At 38.3% G+C, this 22,614-nt stretch overlaps 1 protein-coding gene across 1 annotated transcript in view; it reads right to left on the reverse strand.

The window, feature by feature from the left end:
* GADL1 (glutamate decarboxylase like 1) overlaps positions 1-22,614 on the reverse strand; it is a 70,428-nt gene that overhangs the window by 23,887 nt on the left and 23,927 nt on the right. Inside the window, exons 11-13 of the mRNA XM_053996289.1 lie at positions 17,534-17,733; positions 13,278-13,329; positions 10,187-10,276 (exon numbers count right to left, since the gene is read on the reverse strand). Of these exons, the coding sequence (XP_053852264.1) occupies positions 10,187-10,276; positions 13,278-13,329; positions 17,534-17,733 (342 nt within the window). The remainder of the gene's footprint in view (positions 1-10,186; positions 10,277-13,277; positions 13,330-17,533; positions 17,734-22,614) is intronic.

Consider the following 22,614-nt stretch of genomic DNA (forward strand, 5'->3'; position numbering starts at 1 on the left):
AGGAGCAGGGGGAGGGGTAGATGTTACTGTTATCCTACACATACCCTTCAGCATTGAAATACCAATTACTAGTGAAGTTAATGAGTATATATAACCATCATAAAGGAATATATATAGCCATCATGTATCAAGCCAGTGGCTCTGGTGGGCAGTTCCCTTACCAGTCCCTAGTGCACCCTAAAATGCTCACGTAAAAATCACCTCAGTCATCAACCCCATTCAGTTCAAACTCCCACTGTAAAACAGATCCTCTGAATGGCATACCAAAGTCCTCCCAGGGCCAGGGAGACACAGCTTGTGCAGGTGCAGGAAGGCAGCTCTAGGAACAGCTTACAGGCACAAGGTGAAACAATGCAGTGAAAACCTGATGGTCTTCGAGGAGCACCATTAAACTCCATGAGAGGGGACTGACCTGGGCTGCACAGCTGCCCCAGCCCCGAGGGCTCCAGATCAGCCAGCACAGCCTGCACCAGCCCAGTTCTGGCCCAGTCACACAATGCAGCCCTGGCACACCAGTCCAGTCAAGAAAGGTTCAAGGGTCTCAGTCTTTCCAGGATTCCTACAGTTTCATTCCAAGTTTTTTCTCTGACAGGGTGCTGGAAAAGTCAACCTTCCTTCTACCACATTTAAATAGGAAAAGAATCTATCCCTTGTGCAAGCCACAGAACAGCAAATCCACAAAACCCTTCTGTTACTGCTATTTTTCTGAGACAAAACTATACATCCTCCCCATACCCACACAGGACCACCTGTGCAGCTTCAGGCTTGCAAATTATTGCTTTCCCATCACCAGGAGACCAGTTAGGATCCTTCAGAGAGCCCCTGAGGCTTCTCATATGAAAAGAGTAAATTCAGAGCTGGCAGATAGATAGATCAGCTTCACAGACCCAGAGAACATGTTCAGTGCTCCTGAGGGACCATTCTGCAGACACCCCAGACAGAGATGGGATAGCCATGAGTCAAGTGTACTGAAGATACTCTGGAATGCTAATGTCTCTCAATGACTGTTTTTCTCATTTGCAGAAAATTAGGAGGTGGAAGGGGCAGAAAAGGGAGTTTATTGTTCCCCTGAACGTCAGATAAAATCATTAAAGTCAGTGCATTAAAATATGATTACAATTTGTTATAAAAAAAATAGATTATAGGGCTTTCTTCAGGTAAAAACAGCACAGAATGAAGCTTCTAGGGATCTCAGCACTCCAGTACTTAGACATTTCCAGAATGCTTCAATTACTGAGTTCCACTGTGATATATACTGGGTTTCATTTTGATCCACAGGCTATTAAACATGATCTATGATACTTTCAAAAAAGCAGTAGTTTGGAGTTCAACCTGTAACTCGATTTTTTTTTCTTCTATCATTGGTTATTAATGTGCATATGGCACCGAGAGGGCAAAACGAAGGGGTGCACAGATATTCAGGAGCACAGTGTTGCTTTAGGAGAACAAAGTCCATAAGGCCAGTGTTGAGTGTCTTCAAACTCTGTTGAAGTGTTGAGTGTTGAGTGTCTTCAAACTCTCCTTTCTTGTTCAAAGCAGCTCTCTTCACAGAGAGGTTCAAAAGGCCATTTAAAATATTAACTAATATGTTCTAATTCCATAATGAAGCAAAGTGTAATTAGTCCCATTTAAGCAGAGGAAAATACATGCTGATTGGGCAAACAAGTGCTATGTAGTCAGGAATCTGAATGTACTTTTTGATTGTCAGGGTGATGAAACACCTGCCCAGGGAGGTTATGGAGTGTCTCATCCTTGGAGATATTAAAAAGTCACCTGGACATTGTCCTGGACAACTGACTCTAGGTGTCAGGAGCTCAAAGACCTGCAATGCTCCCTTCAAACATCAACTGTTCTGTGATTCCTTTTACAAGTTTTTGTTTTTGTTTTTGTTTTTGTTTTTTACAATGATGTTATTTGAGTAATACTATATGTTATTCCATCCTCTCCCTTTCAATAATAATTTTCCTTTATATGATCCCAAGGGGTAAATACACACCCATATACATATGTATGCATAGGAATACACATGCATTTACATTGAAACACTGCACATGGACAGTTCTAAAGAGTTTCACAGTGTTGCATTACAAAATATGGGGTTTTTTTCATTTCTATAGCAGCAATGAACAAAAATGCAATACTGTTCTGTGGAGTAACATGACTCCAAGTAAGAAGTACTTATTTTTGTTATGCTATTGGGAAATGATGAAAGGTACAAACAAGGATGAGATTAAAGTGCTCTTAGTGCAAACAAACAAACAAAGAGACACGATAAACCCTTGCATTCATTACAAATTCCCTTTTGTTTTCTATACTCAGAAAATAGTTTAATATTTGATTTTTAAAAATGTCATAATTTACATAAATTTCATATTAGCTTTTTCAATTGTGCCCAAACACAGAGAAAACCATTTTCTGTTGCCAACTGGCTACTTAATTTCTATTAATTGCACCACTTCCACGTAGTGCCCCCAAATATTCACCTTTCTGGAAAAGAAATGGGGTTGTTTTACCCTCTTGGTCTTTCCACAGTTTAAGAGACGCTTAACAATGACTGCAAAGCATCTGCTGCTCTGGGTAACAGGTTGCATCTATTTGAAAGTCGTACAAATTAAAAAGTACTGTCTTTGTTCACACAGAAATAACAAGGAGCTCTTACGCAGTGCTTAAGTGCCCTTTAGTAAATTGAGTCTGTGCGATAAAGCGGAGAATGCAGTTCCACTGAATGCCCATCACCTCTGTCAACCTATCAGTCACAAAATAAGACCTTTTAGAAGCTTCCTGTATACAAACAGAAAGATTCATTATATGTGAAGCTTTTAACAATGCAAATATTGGAAAACAGGTTCTTTTCAATGTCTAAACTGAAAGCTAGAGTGGCCTTCAGGTCTAAGGAGGCAGCATGGAAAAATTGTAATATATTGGACAAGTAGAACCCATGCCTTCCCTGTGAGAAAGGAGCACGCCTACACAAAACATATACCCACTGCCATAGGTGATTTGCTTTGGTCCTGAAAGAACAGTCATACCAACTGTTCCTTTTTTAACCTGAATTAAGTACCATGTTTACCCTGTGGCCATATGGCTCCTAGTACCTGAGCCAACTAAGGTATCATCACAGAGCATTACATATTGTGATGGAAACACACCTTGCAGTCATGTCCCTGGAAGGTTTGGTCCTTTACTTTGAATCTGTGGGTCTCTTATGATTTCTCTCCACTTTGTCTATTGCCCCCAGCTTCATTTCATGCCATTATGTGTATTACCACATGGAGAAATTACCAGACTCTCCATTATCGTTAAAAGGATTTCAAGCAAGAAACGACTAGTGTGAAACCTACTTCATCTCTGGAGATCTGAGCAATCTTGCTCTGCAGGTGGCTTGGGGAAGATGAAATCCTTGTTCAGCTTGAATGCAACATATGGAGCTGCAGCAGACTCCCTCCCACCAGCTTTGATCGTTTCAGTAGGCTGAGCACCAGGGATCAATAGACCTCAGTCCCCAGTGTGCCTTGAGCATGCACAGCTCAATGTTAAGTCCCTGACAAAAGATGCCCTGCACTCTCATCTAGTAAACCACCATTCAGCATCAAAATCACTGGGTTTTCTTCTTTTTTTTTTTCTTCCAAGAATTAAGGTGTAGTTTTAGCAGCTGTGCAGCAATGCTTTTAAAATAGAGTTGTTCTGCTGCCAGATGTATTATTTAGTGATGTTGATTGTTGTCTATTTGCATCAATTGAGACAGGTGCCACTGGCCTAACATATGTAAAGATCTCTGCATGAATGGGACTGCCTGTAACTGGAGCCCAACTGATGCTACACAGCCCTGAAATGTCAGTCTGGAATAAGGAGCAAAGTAGATAGCTAGAACAGAAATATCTATGACTGTCATATGATTAATTACTACAGTATTACTTAGGACTGTAATAGAAAGCTTGGACTGGAAGCAGTTCACACCCTTGCCTTGTCTTATTACATCTACTGTAGTCACAATACAGTCATACAAATGTTCTAGTCCCATACACACACTTGATATGCCAGACATCCCACGAAAGAGCAAGTGTGAGATCAGGTCACTCTCACACACCATTATATGTGGCTGAAAGATAGGCAGGTGTACAACTTCAACAATGTAAAATACGAACTGAAATTCCCCTAACACCTGAGTGGAGTCCTAAGGTGAAATGGGCACTGTCAAGCGCATTGACCCTACTTCTCCTGATGAAGACTTCACCAGCCAATTCAGGCCCTTGGACTAACACTACTACTTCAGTAATCATGCAAGAATAAATACAAAAGAGAACAGAAACATAAATTCCAGTTATAAGCAGATATACAGTCAGAAACCAAAATATTTTGCTTTGAATTAACAATTTTTTTAAAAAGCATGTTATTTTTGTATTCTAATAATCCAATTCTATGGAGGACATATTTAAAACAAAGTAATGTTAAATACCTTGTTTAATTAACAGCTACAGTCACTTTTGTACTGATGAGTTATATAAAACTGCAGAAAAAGACACATATTAAAAGGGAAAGTGTGCAAATCCCTCATTAACGAGGTACTGAAACACTGCTATAATTTTTCTCTGCTATTATATTATACTGTACTGTTTCGTCTCATTTATCAAAGCCTAGACCTTTCTTCTTAACAGTAACAGTCATTTATATGCAACCAAACTACAAAAAAATTTATTCATCTGCTGCAGTATATTATGCAGTATCAGATGCAAAATAAGAGATGTTGCTACTTTAAAAAAACTAATGCTTATTTTATTATTAAACTTCTAAGCATCACATTCTGCTGACCTTGATTCCCCTGACAAATCAAATTTCTTCAAAGAACCCCTTCAGAGGTCCCATCTGATATGCTGAAATGACAATCCACCAATCCTCTGTCTAAAAGAAAGATTGCCAAAGCAATCTCTTCCACCTGTGGATTTTTGTTTCTTGAAGTCCACAATAGATTTGAAGGGTAGTTTAAGAGAAAGCAAAGACCTAAAGGGATGGCACTAGTGAAGTCTAAATGGACAACACCCACAGCCTTTCCTTCCTCACTAAGCTTGTCCTGGAAGCCAATGATTTGGCCAATCTAACTCCTATATATTTCTGTGCAAATCATACCATTTTTTCTTGTCATTTTTTGTGGCCCTCCACCAAAACTGGTGTCAAACTGAGCTAGATGCTAGAGGCAGTAGGCTACTTGCTACCATAAAAGTTACTTATGTAAGGAAAGTTCACAGAACTCTGTCTCTGTCATTACTCTTCAAACACACACATTAAAGTATTTTTTAATTGTTTCCTTGTTCAAGTGTAAGAAAAACTCAGAGTGGTACACAGGGATACCAGCAAATCAAATAACATTTTGCACACAAATCCCAAGTAGAAATACATTTGCAGTGACATATTTAGGACCTTTCTTATGCATGAACCTGATTTCACCATGGTTATAACTTATAAAGTTTTTCTCTTGTTCTTCCAAAATGCAGAGTTCAAACTTTGTTAATATTACCAACTGGAGGTCTTGTTTTCCCTTCCCATTCAAATATTGTACCATAATCAATAGGTATTTTGAATACATAAATACTGCTGAATCTGTTCCTTGATTAGTTTGGGTTTTTTGGGTTTTTTTTATACTACAAAGGCCACAAGATTCAGGGGTTGCCAAGGCAACACCTCTTCAACCTCCTTACATTTATGCTTTGATATGAAATCTCTCATTACACAAACGTATCACAACACCATTCAGCATGACAGGCTATTTTACAAATATGCCTTCAGATAACAGATATATTGTTCTCCTAAACAGGAGAGAAAGGCTGGAATAAGATTACCTTTTACTAAGGTGAAGAGAGGAGGGGCAAAATGGCAGTCAAAGATATACAGGCTTTACTAGGACATTACTACTTTAATATGACTTTGCATCCTGAACCTTTTATTACAGCCAATAAATTTTGTATTACTTGGCCAAAAATCCTCAAAAGGAAAGGAAGGAAACAAAACCAAAAAACACCAACTGCATCACAGAAGTAGAGTCTGAGACTGAGATTCTAGAATTTTGATTTCCTGAATCTAACAACTGTGTATAAAAGCTTTATGGAACCATTGGAAATCTAATACTCCAGCATATGTTTTTTTAGTACTACAAAGCAGGCAAAGTTTAATAAATCACAAAATACTTACTAGGAACATATTGCCACTTTTTGAACCTGGATTTTGAGGTCTAAAGTGATACTTAGCAATAAACCACTAGCCTTCTTTACTGAGCAGTATTCATTACACAGTACTCTACCCACAGCTATGCTCCAGGATCATTTGGGAAGACCAAGGCACTGCAGGAGGAGGGGTCTGTTAAAGTTACTTATAGGTTGTCTTTCAGTCTGCAAGACCAAAGTCTGAGTTTCAGCAGACTACAAACTGATCCAGAATGAGTAAGACATGGCTAGCTGACTGGGTTAGCAGCAGGACGGCAACAGGACCATTCCAAATGTATCCCTCCAAACTCTTCCTTGTGCCTTAGTATTCTCTGTGCTGCCAGGAGGCTTTCCAGAGATGCTGTCAGTAACAATCAGCTAATTCTACATCATCTGCGGGCATTTCAGTATAAGCTGAGAAAGCTGACTTTTCTAAAGAGAAGACTGTTACAAGAAAGAATATACATAGATATTTGTAGATATGGAGAAAATACAAAAATTGAAATTATATCTGTTTTTACTTCTTTCCTCAGTCCCATTTCTGCATTGCAATTTCCAGTTCAGCTTTTCTCACCGTGTCCCTGTGACACACCGACCATTCTCAGCAGCAAACAAAATAAATCCTATGGTGTGTCACCAAAGGAAAATGAGAGAAATTCCCACTGGGGGGCGCATACAGCACTAGCAAAGCCATCGCTCCTTCATCCCGACAATTATGTCAGTTCCAGGTCACAGACAGCAGCCCCCAGTCTGCAATGACAAAATAACACCACTGACAGATACTTCCAGTTGGATGTACCAGCAACTTCTTAATTACAACAGAGGGCCCGTTTGCAGGGTTTCTACAAGAAGAAATCTCTCCTCACTTGTGAAGAATAGCACTGGAAAACACCTTACACGGGATCGTTTATGGGCTATACTGTCTGCTATTGCCTCAGCACGCTGCTCAGTGTTCAGGGCATGGACTATCTTGGACCATCTAACTGCACCCAAAGCCTTGCTGTACTGTTTATAGAACTAGTTTCACTACACAGCCAACTGCTGCTGTAATCCCAAAAGATCAAAGTGGTGTCAGACTGTGGATATGCACAGAATTCCCAATTTCACATATAACAGAGGAATGTACCATTCATGCTGTTCTTTCCTTCTCCCACCATCGTGTTGTTTTCTCACTCCCTAAATTGTTCAGGTGATGAATCAAATGACCAGTTAGTGGCTGTTTCAAATCCTTCATGCTTCTATCACCTCTCTGTTCTGAATGTATGAGATTCTGAAGAGCCCAAATTTCCCAGCTGAAGTTGAAAGCTCCAAAATTTAAAACAAACAAACAGCCTACCCAAAAAAAAAAAAAAAAAAAAAAAAAAAAAAGTAAGCTTCTGAGAGACACATTCTATGTAGGACAACAAGAAGGCTGACATCAGAATCAGGTATCAATCACACTACAATCCAGTCAGTCCTGACACATTTCCATATAAAATGTGCCATGGAAACTGGAGAAGAGCCAGTACAGCAGAAAACCTCCAAGGTTATTTTGCATAGGACTATGCAAATTCTTCACAAAGCTGAGGACTTTAGATCTGAACAATTTGCTTATCAACTTTCACCAGCACTAAAACTCATATAACTAGCCTTAGAAGACAGCATGTTATTCTGAACAATATTGTTGAACAAGTAGTTGAATAAAATCAATTACTTGCCCTAGGGATTTTTAAGACATATGTTTCCTTAATTGTTGTCAGTTATGCAGGTCAACAAAAGATTGATTTCTGGATAAACAGAATAACTGTGATGTTAAAGTGTGGTGTGAAAAGAGAAATTGTGAATGAAAGCTCATTTTAGTGATGTTATGGGAATAGTCAGGAACTGCTTGCAAGCAAGAAACTGTCACAGCCCCATCTGTCCATCAACAGTATCATGTAACAACCTCTCCAGTCTTAATGCTCTTATCATTTACACCTTGCTGATCAGGATGCATTTCTTCTTGTCTTACAATATATTTGTATTGATTAATGTAATGCAATGACCATACTGGTTGCATCAGCAATGTTAAAACAAATTGATCTTAGCTGAAAAAGTCATGTCTGTCTTATTTTTTCTGACCCAGTGCTGTCATCTCATCTGCTCACTGATGCATGTTGTGCCCCAAACTGGCCCTCAACATCCAAAAACCAGAGTAACCCCAGACCTATCCCTATAAAAAATCAGGGAGGTGAAATAGCATATTTTCACTGTGAAACAGGCTCACTTCTGTAGCATCAAACTGCTTCCCAGCAGTGTCTATAATAATGCAACTAACAATCATCATTTTTTGTTTCCTCCAGGAGAGAAATCTGTGCCATTTCCTAGGGAGCCTTTGTCTGTTTTGCACTAGATTTTTTTTTTTTTCAGGCTTTTATGGGGAAGAGTGAAATAGTTTATGTCTTAGAATTTGGGATTTCTTAGTTTTTCATCGGAGGAGATATAAGAATCAAGAAAATGCCACCTTCCCCATGAAAAGAGTGGTTGAGATCTGCAGCAATGGCCAGTTCTTGGAAGAAATTGTATGCAAGCTTCTTTCCTTCCACTCTCTTTTCCAAAAACACTGGCTAGGAAATCTGTGTTTCCAGAATTGATCTATCTATATTGGTACATAAAATAAATCTATTCCCGACCCTGGCTAGAAGCACCATAGAGTAACAGAGAAAAGAACCAGTAAGTCACACTCCATAAGCCAATCAAATATACATGCTCAAAGCCATTTGTTGTGCCTCATCCCTTCCCTCCTTGGTCCCATCTGTAGCCACATAAATCAAACAGTGACAGTTGCAGCATTTTTTCTTCTATGCCTTCCAGTTGCTCATTCCCAAATCCTCACTCCTCCATGAATAGATGAACTGTTATACAGCTCTGTATACATACATACATACATACCCACACACACATATATATACACACACACGCACACACACACACATAAGGCTTCCACTCTAAGGAGAGGATGGGAAGCCCCAAACAAAAGGAACACAACTTTGTGAAAGGATGGTAAATGCCAGGCCCTTGCATCCATACTGTGGCTATACATGGTTCTGGACTACAAAAGTATGCTTTCCAAAACAATACAGATAGGGTTAAGGAAGATATTTGTCCTAAAGACACTCCAGCAAAAATTGAAAGCAATTCCTGTGAAAGCTGCTGAAATGAAAGCAGATGTTACAGGAAGCATGTATATAAAATATGTATGCTTGTTTACATAGTATGCAGATGATATACACATCTATGTTCTAGTTTAAACTTCTAGTAGCAAATTCTATGAAAAAATAAACACAGAACACCACAGCTCTTCCAGAGATGAGTAAACAATGAATTAAATTAAATTCCTCACAGAATAATTTATTCAGTAAAACAGAATATCACAATGTCTAGTGGTTTCTTAATTAAGTCTTAACTAATGATTCTCTTCTAGTAAATTCAAAATTTTACTGCTGCTTTTTTCCAAGATGTTCATGATTTTCTATTAGCATGGCAAAGAGTTACCAAAACACTCATCTGTGAAGATTTTCCCACAGCATTTTCCTATTGTATTCCTGTTGCCGTTTATGTTTAACATCAGAAGTATATTCTTAAGCACTTCCTTGCTTGCATTATCATAGATTATCACAGATAATGTAAGCCAAGTTCCAAGGACAGCACTAAGTATATGAAACAGGTAATGAATAATCTGTCTAGACAAGAGATGCGCCAACACTGTTCCTCTTCTCTCAGTTCTGCCAGCTGCTAACAGCTTGGATAGCAAGCTGAATATTTGTTAATGCTTACATCTCTTATAGTAAAAAAAAAAAATTAATTAGATTTGTCTAAACTAAGAAACACCTTAAATCTTACCAACATCTATTTGAGGATTAAATCCCCAGTCTACTGATTGGTTATAATGGTGAGCAAAGCTGAGGGCTATTTCACATTTTTACCTGGCACATGGATTAATCAGTAAGCCTCAGGTAACACATGACACTCACCTGGTGCAGCTTTTGCCAAAATTCAGGTCCATCCTCCATTTTTCTTAAGCTCGGTGGAATGTACCAAAAGCAGACATTTGCATACTCCGGCTAAACAAGAGAACAAGTGATTGTTCATAAGATGCAATAGGGATACATATCACAGCTTTTCAAAGAGTTCTGCTTTATTTTTTGTGAGAGTTGGAAGCCTTTGAGTTTATACCCTTTCCTTTAAAGCTTCCTTCTCCAAGTCATCTTTTGTTTCCTTTTTTTTTTGAAACTAGAAATAATTTTTCATATCATCCATTCCTCCTCCTGCTGCCAGGGGCTCCTTTTTACTTTCTTCTTCCTATATCCATCTTTAACTCTGTTTTACTCAGTAAGAAACTTTGGCTAGAAAAAGTATAAGAGAGGCACAGAAAGATAACTTACAGAATTCATATTTGAAGCAACTTAAAAGAATACATTTTAAGTGTTTTGGCATTTTTAAATGGAAATTTCCAATGATGCCTTTTATACGAAACACAAAAACTCAATTTTTGTGACCATTTAACACTTCCATACCTCGTCATTTTTCTACTGAACAATGCCAATCTCCTCTCATATCATATAGCCCACTATACAGTGCTGGAGTTAATGCTGAATTTCTCAATTTCCACACTTTATAAGAATCTCAAAACCCTTTGCAGGGTGTGCACCATATCCTGAATGTATCCTGTCTAATATCTAAGCAGGCCTTTTGAGCAAAGACTGAAACATCACGTGTCTGCTTCTCTCCAGGGAAATTTTGCCTTTAAATTCAGCAGAGTTAGCTGCAAGGCTCCCAGCAAAAGTGGCTGTTCACCATGCATTATAAAATAAGGCACTTGGTGCTTATGAGGTTTCTGTATTATATATGATTGAGAAAATGTTCCCAGCAGGCCAGTCCAATGTCTATACATTTCCTGCTAATTTGGAACTTTTTTCTTGTTTACCTGTAAAGAGAACAATAATATGAGGAATAGATCTACCTTCTGATCCAATCCCACACAATCCATAAAGCACTGTTAGTCTTGACCTCCACTATTTGCAGCACAGCATTCAGATGGCAACTAGATTATAATATGGATTATGATAATATGGACTGTGAACTCACACACCCCACTCCTCTCCCACATGCCATCCTCATCAGTACCAGTGAAAAGTGAAAAACAGTGTTAAAAGGGAGCTTGGTAGCTGAGTCACAACATCTCTTTGCCCCACTGTGGATGTGACTGCTATTATAATCCCAGGCAGTCTCCTGAATTAGGAGATTCCACCAGCTGAGAGATGTTCTTCCATGAAAGGCCACTGAGAGCTGCTCACATCATTTTCTGCTTCATTCAAAGAATGCATTAAAGACAATGAAATCATCAAGAAGGATATCATTGTCAGCAGGAACTGAGCTGCAAACCTGCCATGTGCTGCTGCTGGAATAAAGATCAGTTCTTAAAGTCCCATTTCTTCTCCTAAAGAGCTTGCCGTGAGTACACATGTAAACACAGACTCTGAAAAGGCAGTCTTCCCCATAAGAGCAAGGACTAGCTCCATGTTACAGGGTTTATTGCAAAACTATTTAAAATCAGATGGCAGGAGCAGACAGATGGCATACATTACCATATTGCCATTGCCTCTATTGCCTTCTTGATTATCTCAGTTTCCTTTCACACATCAAATACATCATTGCCCTCTGAAAATACCATCATCCTAGAAAAGCACCCCCAGCCGTGCTTCACACTCTATTTCTGGTTGTCTTGTCACAGGTCTTATCCAAGCAGGTAAGCAATTATACCACAGAAGAGTTCAAGATGATTCAAGCACAAGTGGCATTTCCAGGCCATAGAGCAATTCTCATTACGGGTTTTTCCTCCCTGCATGTATCAGAGGATCATCTTCCTAAGGTTCTTGTCTGAAGCCCATCTTCCCTTCAGAGAGGCCTTGCACAGCTGGGCCTCGCTGCCTCATAGCATCTTTTCTTTGAATTCTCATTGCTTATCCCTGTGCACTCCTGAAAACTTTCTTAACCCTTTCAACTTCTCAACTCATAGAAAAACTCATAGAACTCAAGAAGCTCAACTTCTTTCTCACAGTCTATACTACAACACTCCTTTCAAACCCACTTTAAATCCAGGTGTCCTATTCCTGCAGGAACTACACAGTTCTGCTCTTACTAAGAGTTTTCACATCTACAGCAGATCTGGGCTCTCAGCTAAGGTCTACAACAACAAGAAATGGACAGCTTTTAACAGACTTGCCACTTTACTGACCCCATCCTCTGCTGCTGGCCTAAAATTCTTCAAGTGATCACCAGTTTTCAAAGTTAAAGAGAAAAGTTTACATTGTATTAATAGTATAAAATATTTTTCATATTTTGTCTAGCCTAACCTGGGATGCTCATGGTGGCACTAACTCCATTTCTCATCCTCCTCCATGTACTCTCTTCCTCCTGATCCCACACAGCTGCCTGTCTCTCATACAAGTATTCTTCCAGCAATGCAAAAGTTTTTTATAAAAATGACAGGTCTTTGCAACATCCTCCAATATCAGCGTCATTAACCAAAGAGCAGAGGACAGGTGGAAAAACAGTACTCAAGCTCTATTCCCTTCACCCACTCTCCCCCAGGCAAGATCTCCAAACAGGTAATAAGCTGACAGGTGCAGTAAAATAAGTGAAACATGCAACTTTTGGGTAGTTTTTAAGAAGATGGGAGTCGAAGTAGAACGAGGGGAAAAAATACGGACTTTAACAATGAAAAGTCCATTTTTAGGATCAAACTATTTTTCCATCCATCACACAATCTTATTTGTAGGTCTGGCAAGCACTGCTTTTTTTACAGCCACCTCTTAGCTCTCACAGAAAAGTGCTCCATCTACACCCCCTGAGGCAATACAGGACCAGAAGCTAAGAAATTAGGTAGAATGATGGTAGGGAACACAGCACATGTTATGTGTGTTCAATCATATCTGCGGACCTCCAATACATAAACTTACTTAGATTAGATACTTTATATACGAGTTGGTAATTGACCAAAAAGAACAAAATCAAACAATTGACACTTAATAACAACAACAGTTCAGTTCTCTTTTCACTTACCTCTAAAAGAAGCTGGAATCCCTCTCTTTTTTTAATTTCCTCCACTAGATACCTGTAATTAAAAAATCAGGGGTTTAAAGCATAGAACAATACACAGAGACAACAGCAAAAACAGGGTCTTCTTTTTTGGTTTTTTTTTTGGTTTTTTTTTTCCACACTTAGAAAACAACAGAGTTAAACCTCATTTCTACCTGCTGTGAACATGCAATAGCTATCAGTTCCTGGAAACAAAAGAAGGCTACAGCCAGCCAAGGAGCACTGAGGAGAAGCCAAATTCTGTCCTCAGGCAGAGATTTTCAGCAGAGCCACATGGCACAAATTGATCCTATTTGCATCAGGTTGTGAACTTTCCCACTGCAAATAAATACCTCCATCCCTTGTTCTGAAGTGCCAGTGCTGGGCTGCCACATTATTTCATGGTCACTCTGACACCTCTTGCATTCTACTATCACCAGGATCTCTTAGCTTAGCCCAGAATTTTAAAATTTGAACATACTTCAAGCTCAGCAATTTTCCCAGTACTGCCCACATTCCACACAGTACAACAGTGCAACTTTCCATTCAGTGGGCCACTGCTTATGTACAACAATCCCTGGACCTCCCATGCTAACAGGGTATTAACATGGGAATTTCTTTTCTTTCTCACCTGCCATGCATGAAAAACACAGAAACCTTCAATGGAGAGGTGGGTTTGAATGAAAATTTTGGATACAAACAGCTTCAATTTACAGAATTTTTTAGAACATGACCACAAATTTGCCATGGCACATATCACACAGGAATTCTGAAGCAAAGAGGACACAGATGGGAATTCTCTCTTTTTCTCCCCCCCTTCAAAGCCTCACAAAGAAAAACTTCAACAAATTCATTGCAAATTCACAGTGCTTTTCCATTCCAACAAAATTTTAGTCCTTTACATGAAGATATTGCTGTCTAACATTAATAAACCTGACACAAACTACTGATTGTGCACAAATCTGTTCTTCTCTTGCACTCACTATTTGGCATTTTCCTATCTGAAGTTGCATTACTGGTCATCACACTACTAATTCTTTTCGGTGAAAAAGAGAAATGTTGTGAGAATAACCTCCCTTGGTCCTACCCACACGTCTGAAATTTGCCTTCAGCAGGGACACCCCTAGCACAGTTGTCTCTGCAACGCCTTTTCCTCAGCAGACGTGCTGCAGAAACAGGCTGGCTGGGCAAGCAATAAGCAATACCCTAGATGTTTTTGGTTTTTTTTTTTTTTTTTCCAAACAGGGCCTGGGGAGTTGTCACACTGTTTATCATTACCAAGTGCTGGATCTGTGACTCATTGCCTCCCAGCACAGGCACCACTGCGGTGGAGGGCCAGTGCCCACAGCACACAGCTCAGGAGTTGTGCTGTGCACTGGGGAGGGGTTTCCTCTCCCTGGAGCAAGTCACAGTTCTGGTCGTTTCTGCTATCACTGTTCAGATGTGCACATGTTTGTTATCTGGCTGTTAATGTCCACACTACTGCTTAGGTTGAGAGATATGATTATCTGTAAGGTAATTATCTTATGTCAAACAAGCTTGCTAGTTCTGTCCTGTTTATTACAAGATGCTTGTCTGTGCCATAAAACCAATATTCAGCAACATCAGCAGGCTATTTACATGGCAGTGGCCTTCAATTAATTTTTTTCTTTTAATAAATTATGAAAGCAAAACTTATGCTTTCTCTTTTCTTTTTTTTTAAGGTCTTGAATTGTTAGAGCAATTTTGCAATGCTTAATATCTTTCCCTCCTACCTCAAGTACCTTTATTTTATATCACCTAGGTATAAAATTTGACATAGGCTACCTGGTGTCAGTCAGGTTCACAACACTGTTAATCATGTTCTTAACTACACTGCCAATAACCTGAGAAGGCAGCCATTAGAAAATCCATTGCCTGTGATTTATCTTGCCAGGATCATTTGATGGCAGTGGAGCAATTTACTTTGTGCATCTCTCCACAGCTGACAGCGAAGTTTTATTATCATGTCACAATTGTAGTATGTTAGAGGGGCTTGAGTCTCAGTGAAGACCAAAGTACACAGAAAAATGTCATTTGCTGTGATTAAGCCTTGCAGAAAATGAGGGGTGGAGATCTGCTGTGAAAGTAGACATATGTCTGCTAACAGTGGGTGTCAGAAGAGGAAACAGGCAGAAAAATTCCAAAGAAGCTGAAGCATAAAATGCAGGGGTGCTTATGTAGTAACTATAGCTGTATTCTAAAAGTAGTTTATGTATCTTTTCTTTTTAGTGTACTTTATAAATCAACATCCCTACATCAAAGATAATTGGGGGGAAGAAAATACGCAAAAAAAATCTGAAGCAATCAGTGGGATGCTCTACTCTACATATTTAAAAAGCAAGCCTTTCCAAATAGACAGCATCACAATGTTCCCAGGTTATTTAATACCCTGAAAGCATTATTTGTCTCCAGAATAAGAAGATATTACTGGAATAGCCAATAGGCAAAGTTTGTTGCATCAGAAATACATGCCTGCAGTTACCCTAAAACCTTTGCAGCTCTGCTTGGCTACAAGTGGGAAAAAAAAAAATGAAAAAAGAAAAGGCAATCTTGCCCTTAAATTCTAGTCAGTGGACTAATTCTAGAATTAATCCAGGTCTGTGTTCAGGAGCACTGAAATACTACCCTTGCAATTGAAGTAACATCTAATGTAACAAATGAGAAAGACTGCGCAGCTGAGTAGTTGGTAAACCTGGTACAGTGCCCATGTCCATGCAAACTCAAGATGGCAATGCCACCACTGTGAAGAATCTATTTCATTAGATAATGTCTAAAAATTAAATTTTGTCCTAATGGAAAAACAAACCAAAAACCAGAAGAGACAAGCTAGTCACTCCTTCGAAGTGTTACCATCTGAATCCTAATGTTGAACAGAAATATCGATCCCAGAAAGGTCATTAATCACTACACAGTCAGTCAAATGACCTTGGCCAGTGATCTTGATAAGGCTGAATTCTCCTACTGATAGTGGAAAGAATTACTTACCCTAAACAGACAAAGAACAGTGCAATGCTTTGCAACAAAAACAAGGTGCAATTTAACCAGAACATATTAAAAAAAGATATAACCAGTCAAAAAACTGAGTGGCTTTAAAGAAATAAAACAGAGAAAAAGTCACAACTTTTTTTTGATACCACTGGTTTTGGTTCTTTCTTTTTATGCCTTTTAAATCCACTCTGGGTTTAGGTCAGGGGCATTTAATTTTTTTTCTTTTCTCTTAAGTAACTTCATTAGAATCAGACTATTCCTTTAATTTTGATTGAAGTAAACATTCAATTCTTTTCTACTTGTTATTTTATATAAAAGGTAAAATGTCAATACCAATTATTTGACTTAAGGTAGTGTGTAGCTAGTTTGGTGTAGTTTTCATTGTGCTTTGTCTTGCATAAATTCTGAACAAACATTTTACTTTTTTTTTACATTTTACTTTACTTTTTTTAATGGGCCGCTATCTTATTTCAAAATAACTTCTAAGAGAAGAGAAAACCACCTGTGTATGGAAGTCTCTTCCTGGAAATGAAGACATCACCACCATTTTATAAACACCTTCTACCAAGAATTTTGCTGAATTCACTTGTGAAACTCAGTTCTGAAAGACCAAAAACTTAATGAAATTGAAGAGGGAGATCACAAGAAAAAGGTGTTTCAGTCCCTAACAGAACATACTGTAAGTATTAAGAACATCAACAAACTTGAAAAAAAAACACTCAAGCATGTCAGAACAATATTGCTTTCATATACCTCTACTAGATCCTAATATTAACGCAGTGTCCTCATATGAGTTTTCCATGATCAGTTTTTGGCATTTCCTCTTTCACACGGAATGACATGAACTGGAAACTTTGGTTCTTGCCAGACACAGCTTGGATTCTGGCACATAGAACTTCTTTTACACCAGAACTAAAAGAAGTGTTTTAGTAACTCTGTCCTATGTGTATAGTTCAGGTAACATAAATGTTCCACTATACAGACTGATAGCCTAATTTTGACTTCCATGTTTATCATTTATGCTTATTGCTAAAAGCAATAACTACTATTAAATATTGTAGCAAATGTAATAACAACAATTATTATTGTTATTAGTGCCACCTATTATACACAAACAAAAAGATAGAGGCAAAATGTAACAATGGAGTCTGTTCCAGGATGTGGAGTATCAGCAGTGCCAACATTTCAGCCAATCAAACAGATTAGACATGCTCAAAACTGTGAGATGGTACCTCGCCAAAGCCAGTGCCCTGTTCACTCTCTCCTCAAGGCCTGTAGTTCCCAAAGCTTTCCACATCAGCCAGAATTTGAATGCATCCGGACGCCTGCTGCACTGAATGGACTTGTCACCAGTGTCGTAGCTGACATCATAGAACTTGTCCTGCTGGAACAGGTACGCAGCCTCGGCAGAGTAGCACTTCTTCAGGAGGCCCTGTGAGGAAACACAATGGAGATTTCAATTGGTGATAAGCATATTCAAACCTCCTCACAACCCAAAGCCTTTCTTTTCTTGTCTGTATCAAATGCTTATTAAAACAGATCTGGATATGCAGGATACCATCCAAAGCTTGTGGTGGATAAAAACCCTGGATGAGCCTAAAGTCAGTGAATTCACACTGACAACCAACATTTATTTGTGATTATTTTCTTCATAATATCATGAAAGAGCAGCAGGCTGAAGAGGAATTTTGACTCAGAGCTCAAGAAATCATGGGAGTGGGTACCACAGAAACAGCTGCCCTAAAACATATATGGACATATAAGGATATGAACGAGAGAGAAGAAGGAGACACCTATATGTCCACTGCTCCAGTCTTCAGATCACTGAATCACAGAGTATTTTAAGTTGGAAGAGACCCAAAAGGATCATTGAGTCCAATCCAAGTAAATGGCTTATACAGGGTCTGAACCCACAGTCTTGGCATTATAAGCACCATGATCAAGAGCAACCCCTGAGGAACTTCCTACGTGTTCGAAAATGGATCAATCCTGCTTTGGTTAGTTGCAGGTTTTCTTTAGCCCAAAGAAATAAATGTTTAGCCCTTACTGTCAAATAGTCACTGTGGATTTAGCATAGGCTGGCTGCTTGAGCAGAAAAACCACAAGGAGATTAGAACAACCCAATTTTTTTCTCTTTCACATTTCAGACAAATGTAGCATTTGAAAATAAACCTAAGAAAATATACTTTCACATATGCTAATCATGATTCCCAAATAAAATTATTTTTATTCAGGAATCTCCAGCCTATAGCTTCTGAGGGGCAACCTGGGCAGAGATGACCAGCGTAAAACAGACAAAGATTAATGAGTGATGTGGCAGGTTCCAGCAGAGAACAAGGCTGGGAAACAGAAAGCACAGAGGCTGTTACAGACTTAAAGGTGCAGAGGAAGAGAAGAGACATAGGACTGGCCGTTGGCTGAAGAATGAAATACCAAAATATTCTCTGTAAAACTATGAAGTAGAGAGAAGGGCTGGCAGAAAGCAGGTTACATGAGCAGAGATGAGGGTAGCCCTACGAGGGGCCCAGGAGACAGAAAACGCTGATCTGTCAGTGTTAAGAAGAGCACAACTCATTTTCCAATTCAATCTCACTCTTCAATTTGAGCAAATAAAAAAAGCATTTCTCATTTCACCCTTTTCTCTGCATCTGCTACAAGTCTGATTTTGAAATGGCACAGTGTCTGATATCAGTCTTAATCAAAGTGTCATATTCCCACAACCGAGGTACAATTCTTGATCTTCATTCCAATATCCTACTTATGACTTTGGAACAGGCAATAAAATGGAGTAAAAAGGTCAACACAAAAAAAAAAAAAAATAAAAAAATAAAAAAAAATAAAAAAATTAATGAATTGGTATATACAGAATAACTCTGCCTCTCTCCTAGACTTTTCAATTCCCTCCAAAAAAGCAAAGCAAATAAAAAACCCCACCTACACACCTATTTATAGAGCATGAAAGGAGAACACCACCAAGGTTTCTCCACAACTTCTGTAAGGGCTTGAAAATCCCATTGTAATATTTCATAAAAGTACAGCAAATTTGGTCTAAACACTTTAGTCACAGGAGCAGCACATTCAGCCTGGTGAAAAGACAGTTTTTATGACAGCTCGGGGGAAAAAGGGTCAGCGTCTGCTCACCTTTTGCAGTGATAACATGCAGCTGCAGCACAGCTGGAAAGCATGGATGGATGCAGTGTTTTGCAGGATATAAGATTCTAACACCTACTTTCCAATTTTCTCAAATAAAGAAAGGCAAGAAGATAACATTAGAAATGACAGAAAAGTCAAGCACTGAGGTACCCATACTTTTGAGGTTTTTTACAGCTTTTTTTCTCTCTGGCTAGCAACTGCATGACAAGAAACAGGAGTCATTCTGTCAAGATATTGTGCTCTATTCATTTAGACCTTCATACCTTTACTTTCAGGAAAATAACAAGTTTACTAGACATGGTGTTTAAAAAAGAAAAAACAAGCAAAAAGGCAGCAACATCCCCAAATTTAAACTAATTGCTTTGTCACTGACTTAAAATGTTGAATGATGTATCTGCAGTGAGTGTACAGCAGGGTTGATCAACATGGCACTATCTTCTGCCTTATCAGAATGCAATGCAGCTGCACAATAGAGGATGTCACAGAATAGTAGTTCCCTTCATACCTGTCATCTGATAAATAGTAGCCATTGTTTATCACAAGAAACCTAAATGCAGTTGGCAATATTACAAAAGACTGAGAAGTTCACTTAAGATCACAGGACATTTGCAGAGTTACATAGTTTTTTAAAAATGCTCTAGAGGGAAAATGCAACAAATATTTTGATGGCCCTGAATCAGTTTGTATTGTTGGTAATGTAGGTCATAAAAAAAAAAAAAAAAATGCAGGTACTGTGCTCATCTCCTGGTGCTTCTGAAGCTGACAGTACATGTGGCTTGATGATCCTTTTCCACCTGCTTATCTTATAAGAATGCAACATGCTCAAGAAATCCTGCTGAAGATACTGATACTATCAATCTCCAGAGGCAAGTACAGTGACATCCTCCTGCACGTCAGTAGAGCAGAGAGGAAAAGAAACAAAAATCATCTTTTGTGAGAAAGAGAAAAATATTCTAGAAGAAAGGTGGAGGAGAAAGAGAAGGGAAAAGAAAGGGTATAAAAGACAAAAAAGGCATATCAATTTTCCTAGTCAAATGATGAAAAAGTAGAAGAAAAAAGAAAGGAAAGAAATAGGTTTTAAATATGCTTTCTACCTCAGTGTTCTCAGTCTCAACAAGGTCCCAACATTTTTCCACACAGTAACTGAGCTGCTACATCTTCTCAGAAGAATTGCAGAAGTTTCATTAGAACTGCCCCATTGGACAACTTTGAGTTTCTTTCTTCATCATCTTTTATCTTTCTACCCTTTTTAATCCAAGTTCTCAGCCTTATAGTCAGTCTGTTAAAGTCTAGGAAATGTAAATACTATTTTCATAGAGGCCCCAGTCCACTATGAAGTTTCAAAGAGCTTTTGATTTTGATGAAGTCTATGTAGAGTTTTTGCGTGTTCTAATTAATGGCAAATTGATGAAAAAATATTGATACTGAAAGCAAGAGCTCCAGATTCATAATTCAATATATTTTTCTCATTGGACAGACTTACCTACAGCAAGTCTTCTGATCTCTTTTCATTTCCATTGCTAGTTAAAAGTGAATTTCAATTGCATTAATAAAATATCTTTTTCTCTAAGACAAGCCTCTCCCTGATTTGCCTTTTCTGAGGCAACAAGGACAATCTTTTGAATAGCATACTTGAAAATTGTCAAAAGCAGTGCAGTGTTAAAGGACACTATAGCAATTTGTTTCAAGAGGTGAGAAGGAGCTCTCAGTTGTATTAAACCCAAGCAAAAGCAATGACAATAGAGCATATCCTGCAGCTGTCCTGGAGGGAAATCAGGAAGGTAGATATCTCTATGATATTGCTAATGCTGAGGAAGAGATTACATGTGGATAGGTACCATCATCACCTTAACCAATTATGTTCTGTACTAAAATGAGATTTCATTAGCTACATTGAGACTTTATTCTTAAACTAATAAGTTAAAATTCTGCTTATTACCTAGAACTGATTCTTAATTACCTAAATTAAACCTAAACATCACTCTCACAAGTCACAGAACTTTGGCACTGGTGATAAACAGTAGTTCTCTGTTTATGGGTAGATAATATTCACACAGATATGGATGACAGCAAGGACAAATTGGAGTAACTCTTTGGTTTTTAAAGGAGTATGTACAACCCAACACCAATTCCTAGCATTTTGAGAACATATAAGACCAAAACTGACTTCATCAATGTTTTGAGATTTATTGGTCCATCTAGCTTTGCGTTTAAATAGTCACTGCAATTCATGATTCAGCAATACCAGTGTTTTCTGACTAAGACTATCTTGGAGAAGTGATGACAGTTACTCAGGGCATGGCAGTTTAAAAGGAATTGCTGAGCACTTCTTGAGTACTTTAAGCACTGAAGAACTACAACCATTGATCTGAGCTTTTACAAAGGATTAGCCAATCTTTCTTTCCCTTTGGTGAAATTGCTTCTCTCTTCTAATCAAGTCAAACACTTATATCTCTTTTATATGTCTACCTTCCTTGGAAATATACCAATTTTGTTTCACTAAGGCTGGAAGATACTCTTTTATCAGCATTTCACTGCAGTTAATGTTTTTTTCAGTTTTGGGGTTTTTTTGGTTTTTTTTTTTTTAATCTATATAGGAAAATATTTAATTACAATGTTTCATTCTAACAAGTCAGTTGTGTCTTAAATATACTAACACTGCTAAACCCCATTGAAGAAATATGGCAAAAGAAAAACCCAAACAAAAAAAAAAAAAAAAAAAAAAAAAAAAAAAAAAAAAAGCCACTATTACCTATGTTAATGGAAAATTACAGTGTTACCAGAACAACTGAAATGTGATGACATCTTCTAAAGATTATCTTTCATACAGAAAGTATGAAAGAGAACAAGAAAAACTGAAGGGGATTCATTTGATTCATTTGCTCACTTATAATCAACTAAGCCTAATTCTGAAGCATCCCACAATTTCCAAATGGACCTCAAAGCAAATGGGAAAATAGGCTAACAAAACTTCCTTAATCAGTCTTTCAAAGGGAGATAGGATAATCCATAAATGGGACTTAACATTCATGATTAACATTTTGCTGATTTGATTTCTTGGAGAATTCAGAACCTGAGCTTCCTCACATTCACTCATAAAGCAGTCTGTGCCAGACTCTTCCAGCTCACATCTCAGCATCCAGTTCCCACTGATGCATCC

The sequence above is a fragment of the Vidua macroura genome, chromosome 1 (assembly GCF_024509145.1).
Source record: "Vidua macroura isolate BioBank_ID:100142 chromosome 1, ASM2450914v1, whole genome shotgun sequence".
In the NCBI taxonomy this organism is placed as follows: Eukaryota; Metazoa; Chordata; class Aves; order Passeriformes; family Viduidae; genus Vidua; species Vidua macroura.